General features: G+C 34.7%; 1 protein-coding gene across 1 annotated transcript; it reads right to left on the reverse strand.

The window, feature by feature from the left end:
• Nucleotides 1-3,442: 3,442 nt before the first annotated feature.
• LOC134543303 (5-methylcytosine rRNA methyltransferase NSUN4) lies at nt 3,443-14,111 on the reverse strand. The gene is made up of 8 exons (XM_063388228.1): nt 13,496-14,111; nt 11,635-11,814; nt 10,302-10,857; nt 7,872-8,003; nt 6,195-6,349; nt 4,543-4,667; nt 3,700-3,837; nt 3,443-3,603 (listed from the first exon to the last, which is right to left on the reverse strand). Exons 1-8 carry the CDS (start codon nt 13,583-13,585, stop codon nt 3,459-3,461), a joined length of 1,521 nt encoding a protein of 506 aa, XP_063244298.1. The 5' UTR covers nt 13,586-14,111; the 3' UTR covers nt 3,443-3,458.
• Between the last annotated feature and the right edge of the window lie 216 nt (nt 14,112-14,327).

The raw sequence follows: 14,327 nt of genomic DNA on the forward strand, positions 1-14,327 counted from the left end.
TTGACTGTAAATCTGCGCATGCGCTCACGAGACAGAATATGTGCTTAATTATATTATCGAAAATTTTGTCAATAACAATTTCATTTACCACAAGCACCATCACGAGATGAGCTATGAGATAAATGATGGTTCATACCATAGATTAAATGTGGATATAAATCACGCATGCAAGCTGTGTAGTCAATTTTTTTTTTTAATTATTTAAAAAATTATTCACCCACCGAAAAAAAAAAGTACTAAATGTGTCATGGCGGACGGCAGTTGGTGCGCCGTTGAAGGTATAAAATATCGTTTCATTTTGTATGCCCGTGGATCAGTACAGTATGTGTTAGTAACAAACTACGTATACTACATTAAACAAAAAAAATGTCAAGAATAATGTGTATTTTTGGTGTATCATTTGAAAACAAACCATCATGACTTTGTTTACATTAAGTGGTTTTGACAGTTCTGTTGGCAGATAATTATAAATGTAATTTTTAAACGTAAGGACGATACAGGTATTTGGAAAAGTTCAGGTGGATCATTAGTTAACTAAATTGAAGCCAAACAAACTAGACCGTTGCCATGCTAATACCGGACAATATCTCTTACCAATTTGGTGATTATATCCAATCAATGCTTTTTATTGCAAAAAAAAAAAATATCCGACGACAAAATTCCTTGCTATTGTTTAAACGTAAACTACTGTAGTAGGGTTATGTGTATGTATATTTGGGAATTTATAAAATGGTTTACCTCTGAATATATAAGAATCAACAGAGAGAATGTTGTGGGCTCCAACATAATAAAAACATAAATGATAGATTCCTAGAATGAATGCTCTTAAATTAATTCTGAATTTTTTTTAGTACTATTTGCCTCTTCAAAATAGTGTTAGAGTACCTATTTTAGTTGTAGCTTACCTAACATAACCAATTGACCAATTGTTAATACCAACTGTTCATGCAACTGTCATAAATGTGGATAATGTATCCTAACCAACTTTTCAAAATGGTTAACTCCTTTAAATATTGCATTGCTGCTTTATATAATCATAAAATATAATATACCATTGGTGCCTACAAGGGGGGGGGGGGGGGGGGGGTGACGCAGACTGCGTCATTAAAATTTCAGGGGGGGTTTAAAAGACGAGAAAAATGTATATATTATTTACATAATTATAGCTTCTAATGTGAAAATACGTTTCTGGTGCTTTGATAATTGAAAGGGATCTTGTAAATCAAATTGGCAACCCCGCACTTTCCTCAACAAAAGCAGTTTGGCATCTGTCGGTTCAGGATGGAAATATTACCCGATATGACCAAAATTATTATTAGAAAATCAGTTTTAATTAATGCAAAATGTGATAAAAATATAATACTAAAAAAGTATAATATTATAAAATAATTGAGTAAATCATTGAGGAAATGGCATAAAAAATTTCGGGGGGGGGGGGGGGGGGGGGCACCTCTGCATATACCACTTTCATAATTTCATTTTAAATTATTTAGGAAGAGCATATACTCTTGGAAATTACCTTCATTTGCAGTAAATATGTTTTGCATTGATGAAAACATTTTTATTTATGCATGTATTAATTAGTCTGTGTATTACCCTAAATTACCACTAAATACAACTTTCATTGCATCTGTACCTATTTAGCCAGTGCGTACAAATATAATTTGTGCATGTGCTTCTTGCTGGCATGCTGCTGGCCCCAAGATTAAAGTTGGCCATCTGAACTGTAAAATTACAGCAGGCCAGAGTTACATCACGTTCAATCAGATTACAGAGTTGGGATCAGCACGTAGCAACATTTTCAAGGACTCCTCTTATAGTAGCAGGGTCTTAATGGTTAACTCACCTTAAACTGTAAGCACAGGGGGACAAGCCGGGTAATTACCCAGGACCCTGCGAGTAGCAGGGACCAACACCAGCCCTTTCCACTTTTATTTAAATTGTTTGGCTGGTTTTCTGTAAAAATTATGGACAGTTAAGGAAAATGAATGTTAAGTGGTGGTCAATAAACTTTCAAATTCAATTGGGATTTAATGATATTGTAATAAAAGCTTTCAAAAATACTGCCTTGTATGACATAATTACACGAGAATTTGATCGTTAGCATTTATAAAATAAACATGAGTGTATTTTATTAGAGAATAATATATAAATATCCAGAGGTAAATTAGCAATACCAATATGATATTGTAATAAAAGCTTTCAAAAATACTGCCTTGTATGACATAATTACACGAGAATTTGATTGTTAGCATTTATAAAATAAAAAAGAGTGTATTTTATTAGAGAATAATATATAAATATCCAGAGGTAAATTGGCAATACCAATGTCAGAATTTAAGTTCCAGTTTGGCTTAAAAAATGTTTTAAAGTTAATTTAAATCTTTTAGGGAACAGGGAGGGTGAAAAAAAAATTTCCTCTGGTGACACTTCTACACCCCCTCCCTGGTAAGGCCTCTCTAAAAAATATCAGGGTCCACAAAGTCTGGGGCCACCACTGAGCATAGGGATAGCACGAAGCTGGAAAAATAGCAGCATTCTACATAATTGAGTAAAGTAATATAAGATATTAATAAAATTGTTAATATTAAAAATTATTTAACATTTTATCAAGTAATGTTTACACCATTTCTTGCTAACAAGCAGAATAATTCCAACTGTAGCAGCCACTAACTATGGTGGTTTATTTTTAAGCTGGTAGCTCGAGTGCTGCACCTAACAATTTTTTTTTTAAAAGATTGTTCTGGAATTTTTTAAGGAACAGGCCTATACATTTTGTTTAAGATAGTAATGCGAAAAATAAGTTAAAATGAATTTTTAAGAGTACTATATGAGGTGGAAATTATTTAATACGAGTCTCAATAAAGAAGTGTGTGTGATCATGGCTCAAAGCTGTTGACAATATTATAGAACAAAATGTAGCTAGGCCCGGTCAAGGTTGGACACTTCATGATGATCCAAGACTTTATTGTTGCAACTGAATTAGTGTCTCTTGCACTTGGCAGCAGGTTTATCTTGTGAATCTGGGTCCTTGGTGGGCGTAATCGCTGACGATTCATGCTCATGTCGAAAGGAACCCAACACACCGACATGACTAAAGTTTATGAGTACTGAATTGTTAACCAAGAGGTTCCAGCATCTTTATCCTCTGTGCATAACGTGCTTACATACATTTAAAATACTTTAAAATAGCATAGTCTGTTGTTTAGATTAGCTACATTAAAAATACTATGAAATTATTTCAAAGGTTGGTTAGAAACTGACAATTTATAATGTAGCTAATTTAAGTTAACCTATTGCACTTATTTATTTAAGATTATAATAATTTTTAAAAACTGCCAGGAAGTCAGGATGGGCTACATCACACACAACTTGTTTTCTAAAGATACTTTTTTTTTTTTTTTAATAATTAAGTAGCAAAGAAAAAAATAAAAATCATTCATTAAATACATACCATTTTATTTCACTCTGACTATTTTACAGAAATACATTGGTCCAAAGTTTGCAGGTAGAAATGGCAGTACCAAATGGCCATACTTAAGTCCCACGTTGTTCCCTAATTTGAATAACACCTGGGTCTGTTGCAAAGCCGGAGCCAAATCACTGAAAGAAAAAAAAAAAAAGAAGAAAATACTTTCACATGATACAATCTTGCACAACGGCTGATGGACAGCATGTTTATTCAATTCGACCACACACCTGACGACCAGCTCTATGTTGGTTTCCTGCCAGATTCTGCGCAACGCCATGTGCACGACACCATCGTTCTGTATGGGCGAGAGCGAACACGTTGAGTAGACCACCGTTCCACCAGGGCACACTAGCTTCAGTGCATTACTGAAATAACACAACAGCACATTAGGTACATTACATCAGATGTGCACTAAAACAACAGACCATGCATTACTCATTTGCACTAAAAAGAATACTTAGTTTTATTTCCATTAAATATCATTTTTAATGGTCTTACATTGTTTAATTACAATATAGAAAAATAATTTAACAAAATTAATGTACTTTTACTCGTGTATCATCTAAATCCTATATACAATATTAGTATATATCATACGATAATTTTTTCTATTTAGCTTATGTTTTATACTTCTTGCACCATCTAATCCGGTGCTTGGAGCAGGCACCCCTAACCCTCCCTGGCTATGGCCAGTAGCAGCTTTTGTTGAAGTAGAAATATTAATTCATAACATTAAAATTGCAATATTCATTTACTAAAATAAATCATCATAAACTTGAATTTATATAATCAACTGATCTACATGATTTGTTAAAAACTTTGAATTGAATCTTTCTGATGTCAAAAGTTTGTTATTGCCAAAATTGATGAATAATTGAATGACGTTCTGAATTAAGTTGCATAAGTTACAACTTGTACCTACACGTACATAGTAAAATAAAACTACTTCTGTGTATATCATAAACCTATTTAGCTAAACATCCCACTTATAATAAATTTATTATTTACAGTGTAAAATGCTGGTACGTAAAGCATTCACTTGACAAAAACGATTAGCCAAAGGTTTTTACCATAACAGATCTGCTTGTATCTCAGGCAGCCGTAGCCTTTCCTTGATTCTTGTTGACTTAAATATGTTGTTATCATTTTCATGTAGTACATGACGATCTGTTGTGCATGGCACATCAACAAGTATCTGAAAGAAAAAAATATATATATTTATTTGACTTTCATGGCATAGAAAAAAAACCTTTTGTTTTTTAAAGTATAATTTAATGATAAAAGGGTACTAGTATTTTATATTTAGTTCAACATTCTACAAATCTATAAATACAGGATATTTCTGAACACTACCAACAATACCAGACAGGTTACATAAGATGAAAACATACTTTAAAAAATTTCCTCCAAAAATGATTAAATGATTATTACTGGAGTTAAGAGTTACGCACAATTATTAATCAAAATAAAAACCATAGATTTATTTTACTATCAAACATTTGAAACTACTTGTAGTTAAGCAATAAATAGGAGAATGTTTCTTACAATAGCGATCTTGCAGTGTACCCTTTACCCTCAACAGGTTCACATGCATTTAGAATTACATTAATCACCAAAATATTTTGGAACTGCCTCATTTTCATCAGGTGATCTCATGACCCATGGAGACTTAGTGTTACCATCTTGTTCCAGAACTTGTTCAACTTGTCTTCCTAGTTACTATTTGTTACTGTCTGCAATATTTTAAGGATAAATTCTTTAAATTATTTTCTGAAAAAAAGAATCTCTTGTTGATTATTTATGTTCACATTTTAGTTTTTGTAAGACACTTTTGCAAATGATGGGCACATTTTTTGGAAACTAGAAAGTCACTTTTTGCACTATTTCAAGGGAGGTAAACTACTTTGGGGCCGGCAATCACAAAAACCCTCCTCTAGTTCCAATCCTAAGGTTAGAGGCATGCAGTCACATATTCTTTCATTCCTGATTCATAGGCGTGCCCAGACATTTCCATTAGGGGGGGGCCTTGCTAAATTTTTAAATCAGAAGCTGAATTTAGAATGTTAAATAGCCTAAATACATTCATTCATTGCCGTGTTTATATTGTTGTGCAGTATCAACGAGATATGTTTACTAGTTAATATTTATATCCGTATAATTTTAACAATCTTGAAAATATGTTTTTTTTCCATAGACAATGTTTAAAGGGTAGGTACCTACTTACACATTTTTCCCTCTCGAATTTTCCAATAGCTTGGCCCAGATCTACCTTGAAATGAACTTCTTTTTAGTGAATGCAAACACAGCAATTCAGACAACAGAACTTTAACAAACCTCTTAAAATTTTTTTATTGCTTGGCCATTTTAAGGGACCTCATGTTTTAAATAAACTAAGGCGGCTGTATTTCCAGAACGATAAAATGTTTAAAAATATTGTTAATTAGCACGTTGCAACACTGAAAAACAGTTTGAGTGTCACAGTGCCAGGAATATACGAATATTAACGAACGCATTAGAGAAAATGCCGATCTGAGTGATTACGTTAGGGGGGGCCATGGCCCACCTGGCCCCCCCTGTAGGCACGCCTATGTCCTGATTTACTGATGTTGATAAAGTAATCTTCCACATCCTTTAACCAAAATACACTTAACACTACGGCATTCCAAAATAATCTTAAAGCTGGCACCAGAAGCGAAGCGAGGACCAAAATGCAGCAATGTACCTTGTTGTAAACATCCTGCTCATTTATACACCTGCCGTCTTCCTGAGTTATCCTCAGTCTGTCCTGCCACTTGGGCAGATCGTACAAATACTGATCGAACACCGAGCGGATTCTTTTGACTCGGGACTCCTGGACATCGTTGCACACAAGAAGTTCTGAAATGGCAAAAATATTGCGAAACTGCAATCACGTGGCATAATAAAAAATAAGTGTTAAACTAATCAAAACTATTTTTCAAAGAAAATCTACACATAAAATTAGATGTTTGAATTATTTTTGCTAAGATAAAGATATTTTGATTGCACTGTCAAGATTCTATGGCAGCAAAAACATGTTAAGAAAAAAAATTAAATCACCGGAAGCAAATTTAACAATGTGGTTTAGATAAAAATCTTTATTTCAATAGAGAAAAAAAATTTTGTAAGGTTTCAGATTTTATGTTTAATGGTAACAGTTTCAAATCCTGAAATAATAAATAACACTAAAAACATACTTTAGTGATAATGAAAACAAAAGAGTGGACATTAATAAAAATCTACAAAAAAATAAAGCTTGGTCTTAAAAAAATTTCATGTTTGAAATATGTTGAAAACCAGTTCAGGGACCACACAGATTACGGTGTCTACTGGATTGCAGTGAGAAAATTCACATTACCTTGACCTCTTTAAGGAATAAACCAAACTAAGGCTCTTTAATCCAGCATGTTCTGGACCACAGCCATTCTGGATTAATGATTTTGCCAGAATATTATACCTTAGTTTTAATGTGAATACTCAAGAAAAATTAATTTAATTTACAAATACATTTAAAACAAGTTGTAATAAGTTGCTCTTACACTGTATGTACATCGATGTAATATTGTGCAAAAATATGGAAACCGCAATCCACCCGAAAAAACTGAATGTGAGCGACCTCAACAATTGCAGAACGTGCAAAATCAAAACAGGCCGGATTGTACTACTTAGCAGAGAAGCTTACTGAAGCTTTTGGGGCATTCCATATCAAAGCAACCAATAAAAGAATTATTTTATACTTTGAGGTTTTATTTGATAACAGTATGACCAAAAATATAAAGTAAATTTTTTAAAAACTATATTTTACCTATCTGTTTTGATCTATAAATTTTTTAAAAATAAAAAAAAAAGATTTGTACGATTGTTTTGAAATATTTAAAAGCATGTATCTCTAAAACAATTTGTCCTAGGAAGCTCAAATTTGTACTTTTCTCTTTAGAATGACAAGGGCTATAATTTGACATACAACTTGAGTACATCACATCACTTTATATTTTTTCCAAAGAACTCCAAAATGTTTTTTTTATAAAACACAAAAGTCTGAATTTTTAATTTTGATGAAAAATATATTTTCTACCAAACATTATTTTTAACAAAACCTAATCTTTTATATTTAAACATCAAATCTGACACTTTAGGCTAGCCGACATCTAAACCACCGCTGTAAGGTTTCAATTAAATTTTTAAATAATATAATATACAGAGTGTAGACAAAACTGCAGGAAGAAATGTCAACGAACATGTTTGCAAATGATTAGTTTATTGGTAGGGCCGTTACTATGTACAATGAAATACGGTACACTGGATTCCCGTTACGTGGAACACCACATTGCACATGTCAAATGTGGACCGCGAGGTCGGAAGCTGCACCACGCGGGCGTACCTGGGTACAGGGTCTGCAGGACGGCGAGGGACTTGCCCCCGGGAGCCGCGCACATGTCCAGCACCCGGTCCCCTGGCCCCAAGCCGAGAGCCAGCACTGGCAGCAGGGAGCAGCCAACCAGCAGGTAGTAGTCTGGCCAACCACACACGACCATCACCCTCGCCGGCCCACATGTCCAGGTCACTAACATCTCAGATCAAGGGAACCAGGGAAGGGATAGGCCGTAGCTTATATTAAGGAACCAGCACAGCATTTGCCTTCAGTGGTTTTGGCAAGACTATGGAAAACCACAATCAGGACGGCTGGTCTGTCCTCTGGGATGCGAGTCCCAGAGAACCTAGTGGTTCTCAGGGTCTAACCCAGTGGTTCTCGGTGTCTAACCCGGTGGTTCTCAGTGACTAACCAGGTGGTTCTCAGTGACTAACCCGGTGGTTCTCAGTGTCTAACCTGGAGGTTCTCAGTGTCTAACCCGGTGGGTCTCAGTGTCTAACCCGGTGGGTCTCAGTGTCTAACCCGGTGGGTCTCAGTGTCTAACCCGGTGGGTCTCAGTGACTAACCCGGTGGTTCTCAGTGTCTAACCTAATGGCACTGGTGGGCCCTTTAGTATCCCAGAGAAATATGTCCAGATATAAAATAATTATAATTACTCTATTATACAGTTTCAATTAGGATATACCGCTCATTTTGTTAAGACATCATTATTATATGTTACATGAACGACTTTCCATTATTTGCTCAAACACTGATTTAGTTCAGTAGGGCACTGTAAATAAGCCTTGAGTTGACTATCAATATAAATCTGAGGCATTAATTATTATTATTGTTATTATTATTATTACTACATTACTCAAAAAAATGTACATTGTGCATGCAAGTATTAGTCAATGGAGTGGGTGGTTGTTCTGAAGTTTAAGTCAACTGGTTATCAATTGGATAGCAAAACAAATTTAGCTGTATAAAGCAAGTATGCTAGAAGTTTGTTTAATAGTGTGTAATGAACTGGCTAGAAAGAAACTTAAGAATGTCATCATGTAGCGAGTAACGTTAAACAAGCATGACAGCAACACATTTGCAAGGAATTAGTGTAAACCTAATTATAACCAAAAATTGTTCAGCTATTCTTGTAAGAAAGGGGGGGGGGGGGGGGTGAGGGGTTGTTTTGATTTTAACTTCAAGTATTAATACGAAAAAGATTGCACACAACAACTCCCTTATTTCTTGCCTCCATGACAGTGTGTGTCTTCAATTATTTGTAGAATTTTGAATGCACACTGACTTCAAAGAGTTTGAGAACCACTGCACCACTTTGCTCCATATGTTCCGGTGAACCACCTAATGTAGTCCGTTCAGGCTTACGTGCAAACTTTCGCAATTACCTTCGAAGAAAGTTTGCTGCCCGTCACTGCGTACATTTGAATGCAAATATACACCCTGTCCAGTAGGCAATAAATCAAAAGATGTAGTTCCATGACATAACAATGTAATGAAAAAGCTACAATAAAAATGGCTGACCAGTGAAAAATGTTAAGGAATATTAGAGTGAGGTTTGGTACAAAAGTAAAATACATAAATATTTTATGTCCAATTCCTTTATCACTTAAACATATGTTTGTGATTCCTAGCTATGAATTAAATTAATTCAACTCTTAAAAAATAAAGCATTTTCTGTTGTTGATGTCATTGTTGATTAGTTGGCAAACTGAAAAAACATTCAAATGGCAAGGAAAGGAAGAATTTTTTTTTCCCCCAAGACAAGGGTGCCAACAGACACATAACTACGAACATTACATACCTTCAATACTTTGAATACACAGCGTTAGCCAATACTAACATGCAGTGCTAGTGTTCTAGCACACTTACATTTTATTTTTGCATACAATCCTATTTGAACAATCTACATCTACGGTATAGCAGCGATTGTAAACAAAAACACATGAAAATTGTAAAGTAAACAGTTTCACATGTTAAACTTCTCAGATGGGACAAGCATTTGAATAGTTAGGTTTTTAAAATACTTTTTTAATATATATTAAATTTAAGAAAGCAAACATTATTGTAGGAAATGTACCATTCATGAAACATTATAAACAGGAAATAAACACACTGTTCTTATGAGGGAAATTTTAGGACTTAAAAAAATATGTTTTAAGCAAGAAAACATTATAACAGGGTTCTACTGTATGATGTATTATCTTTCAAAAAAATTCTAGGCATTGTTATATACTGTATTACATACAGAAAAACATAAATGACTATGCACTAAAGAACATTCTTTTATAAGTCAAGATCAGAAATTAATGACTGGGGTCGGTGAGATGTTCAGCTCAAAACATTCAATTTGATATCTTACGGAATGTTTGGTTGGGGGGGTACGCAATCTGATCTATTCACAAATCTGAAAATTAACTAAAAGACACATGCTCCACTCACTGAAAACTCCAGTAGAAGCCCGTCTCGGCGAGGGGAAGGATGTGATGTTTCCCCGCTCGTACGCCAGAACCTGCAGGTACGGAGGAAATGGCAAGATGTGCTCCTTCACGGACTTCACGGGGAAGTCCGCGTCTTTGCTGTAGTACCTGTAGTGGTCCGACTCTGGGATCATCTCTTCCAGGCCTTTCAGCTTCGTGGCAGGGACAAACTCGTGCAGGGTGGACGCCGACAGTCCGACGGAGGGGTCTATCAGCCGCTCCACGTCGAACTCCGCCTTGCTCAAGATCGCGGATAGGGACAGCGGGTGGCTCTCTGATGTCTCCGAGACGATGTCCTCCAGGGCAGGCTCGGGATCGGGCGAAGACTCGACGACCGCGTCTCCGGAATCATCCCGGTTCGCTTCCTCTTGCACTGTCTTCAGGAGCATGGACTCTGTCTCCTGGTCCAGCCGGTGAATTATGCCCATTTCCTTCTGCCTCATCTTCAACCTTCTGTCTTCCTTGATCCGGTCATCTTCCAGTTCAAACAAAGATCTGACGTTCAGGGCGCCTTGGTTCTAAAACAAAACTGTCCTCATAAATAATTATTCGACACTTAAAACAATGACCATCTACATCTTTAGGCTCGGTCTAACATGCCAAGTTTGATTATTATTTTTGTTTTTCCGTCATTACTTTTTTTTTAGAAATATTTCTAAAAATTTTAACTCGATACCTCCCTTCCATTTGTTGGTCTGCCACAAATATTTTCAACAGATATTCACTTTTCTAGTTTAATATCATGATATATACATGTGTGTGTTATGTGTGTGTACACATACACACGGGATGAGTCTGAATTCAAACGACGAACTTTGACTGTCTCTTTATCACGACAAAATAAGATAAAAACAATTATATTACTTATGGTCTAAAGTGCTTCTGAAGGTTGGTCTACGTCATAGAAGTTGGAGCTGAACTACATTTTTATTGTAAAAATAGAGATGGTATTTAAGATGAAACACTAAGAGTTTGGATAATGTTTACTTGAACATACTTCTAAAACCACTAAGAAATTTGTCACTGTCATAAAATTATTTCATTGTAATAATTGGAGGTAACATCTGTATTCACCGTAAATTTTTGTGATGTGCAACAACCCTTGTTAATTTACAACTGCAATTTAAGCCCGGAAGTAAATTATAGTTAACTACAAATAGATACGTACTTAATTTAATTGATGCAGATGTGTTATCATAGGCCTTATTCATTAGCCACCACTGAATAATACTAGCATACTGACAGCAAAGTCATACTAAAAATATACAGCTGTAAATGTGAGCTTTACAACTAACCTGAAAATGTTTTAAAATATCTTCTGTATCACCAAAGTTGTTCACCAGAGCACAGTACTTGTGGGGTGAAAGCAGTGCCAAACGAATTGAGGGCCACTTTTTCCCATACACTGTTTTGTAGAAGTCATCAAAGTGCTCGAGAGCTTTGTCTTTGGGAAATTTCTTCTTTGCCAACACAGACTGTGAAAAAAGAATTCCACCAGAAATAGAAGATTACATTGCTCATTTGTTACATTCCTGTTACGTTCAGCATGAATTGAAAATCTGTACAAACTAAATGAAATTCTGAAACTTGTTATCTCTCAAAAGAATGTATATATATATATATTTTTTTTTGCAAATTTATATTTCTGTTTAGCAATGTCTCACTTTGACTTTAGTGCACTTTTGGATATATAAACTGTAAATATTACTATGATTCATGTACCTACAAATTATGTGTACCATTGCCTTATGGTAGTTGCCATATTCATAAGCTCAATGAATGAATAAAGAAATACCTGCCCCCCTACTCTACAAAATTACTCATACACCAACTCTTGCAACCACTTTCTAATGTTTTTGTCTCCTTAACTTCTAACATCAGCCCATCAAACTCATTCTAAACCCTCTGTTCTCAACAGAAAAGAGTGCTTTTGGTAATCATCTAGGTATAAGAGTAGTGCATCCAAGAAAAGCAGAAAAAAATATGAAAATAAGTTAATTAATAATTTTTTTCCAATGTTATATTTTACATGTGTTATTGATTCTTGCTAAAAGAAAGATTTGTAGAGTTATTTAGCCTTATTAATAAAATTTATTTAATACTTGATAAATACATATGTAATTAATGTAGGTAGCTGATATATAACCTAAACAACCATTCACACAAACGTAAAGTATTTTAATGGTAGATCCCCTAACCTAACAAACCATTAACATTAAAATAATTGGAATATTGCAATGCTGCTTTATAGAATGATTAAAAATATACAAGAATAAAAATAATTTTTTATTTAATTTTTTAGATGTGTCCATTTTCCAAGATACTAATCCTAACTTAACATTTAAACAGTAAAAAGCCGGTAAACTAATTGGTTTGATTTCACTTGCAATTGGGCTTTCCCCAAGTCCTCCCCTTTCTCACTCTCCTTCCTTCTTTATTCTTTAGTCTTCTCTTCAGATCCCTTGCATCTCTCACCCCAGCATTCCTTCCACAGTAAAAGTTCCATATCAAATATCCAAGTTTATCCCTTGATCCTGATGGCATGATCCTACATTTTGGACTTGTTTTACAAGGAATAATGATTGTAAATTGAATTCAAAATATATAAATATATTTATTTATATTCAACTTAGACCATAATTTACTGTTACATCACAAGTTTTTGTTATGTGCAAGCTCTTTTGACATACTAAATTAAAACAAGCATCATGTATTACAAGATCAAAATGTACAGGATCATGCCATCACGATGAAGGTATAAACTTGGATACGTAACCCGGAACAATTACTCTTTCCACTCCCTCCCGTCCTTACTAAAAAAAAAGCATGCATCCCTCTTTTTGCTTGCCTCCATTCCCTCTGGAGCTTCCACCCACGATCTCTCCATCCTCTCTATCCACCTCTCTGCAATGTCGTTTTGCACACTAATAGGCCTAATAAATTATGTCCAAGTAAGAAAATGCATAATTCAGATATTTTTGTTTTTCGTTCGGATGGAATCCTCTCCTAAGTATTACCTTGCTTGTCCCATCACACCATATGCAAGTATCCTTATGGTACCCTCTTCACACTCGAAGAACAATTTCAGTAGCCTACTTCATTCACAAATTTAGATATAGATTATAATAAATTTTTATTGCACAATAATTAACTTACCCAATGTGTACTGCTTCTGTTCTTCAGTCGTTTCTGCGTATAAACTATGACTGCGAAATTCATACGTTTCCCAAAACTGTTAAATATCATTTTAATTATTTTTTAGCTCACTCTTGAAGCATTTAAGTTTCCCAAGCTTTTAAAATATATTTTTTTATCTATTTATGTGTCCCCATTTAGGTTTATTTAAAGATTTAAATTTTTCGATGCAGTTAAATTCTACAAAACTAACATAACCAAACAATAAAACAAAATGTTTACATTTAAAGAGCCCAAAACAAAACAAGAAGCATGTCCAAAGAGTAATCCAAGGTCTGACTATCGCGTATCGCCAATAAGGATACAAAAGGTCTTTATTTTAAACTTAAATTCTCGTATTCACGTCCCAAAAACATAAGTTGAAAGAGAGTTAAATTTACGTTTTACGTAACCACATCGAAACATGCCCCCAATACAAAAGTTTTTCCTGATTGTACTTTTGTATAATTAAATATTTAAACTCATTATTTGTTTCTCCTCATCCTCTTCCTGTACTTTGTTCTTATTCTTTACAACGAATATTGGCCTACATCTCCGTTGCAGCCATATGCGTCTGGTACTCTGTAACTGTATTCCACAGTAATAGCGAAGCTAAGATTTCTTCTCAGAAGTAGTACAGAAGATTACAAGGATGATGCAAGAATGATACAGATTCTGTAGCGTTGACCATTACGCCACAAGCCAGAAGCATAGTTAATAACCAGGGTAGGTTACAAAAAGCCATCAGTGTTTTAACCTCTTTTTTCCATGCTCCACACTGGGCACTTAATGTACACATTCATAAATGATTTTC

This window comes from Bacillus rossius (genome assembly GCF_032445375.1).
Source record: "Bacillus rossius redtenbacheri isolate Brsri chromosome 9 unlocalized genomic scaffold, Brsri_v3 Brsri_v3_scf9_2, whole genome shotgun sequence".
NCBI classification, from domain to species: domain Eukaryota; kingdom Metazoa; phylum Arthropoda; class Insecta; order Phasmatodea; family Bacillidae; genus Bacillus; species Bacillus rossius.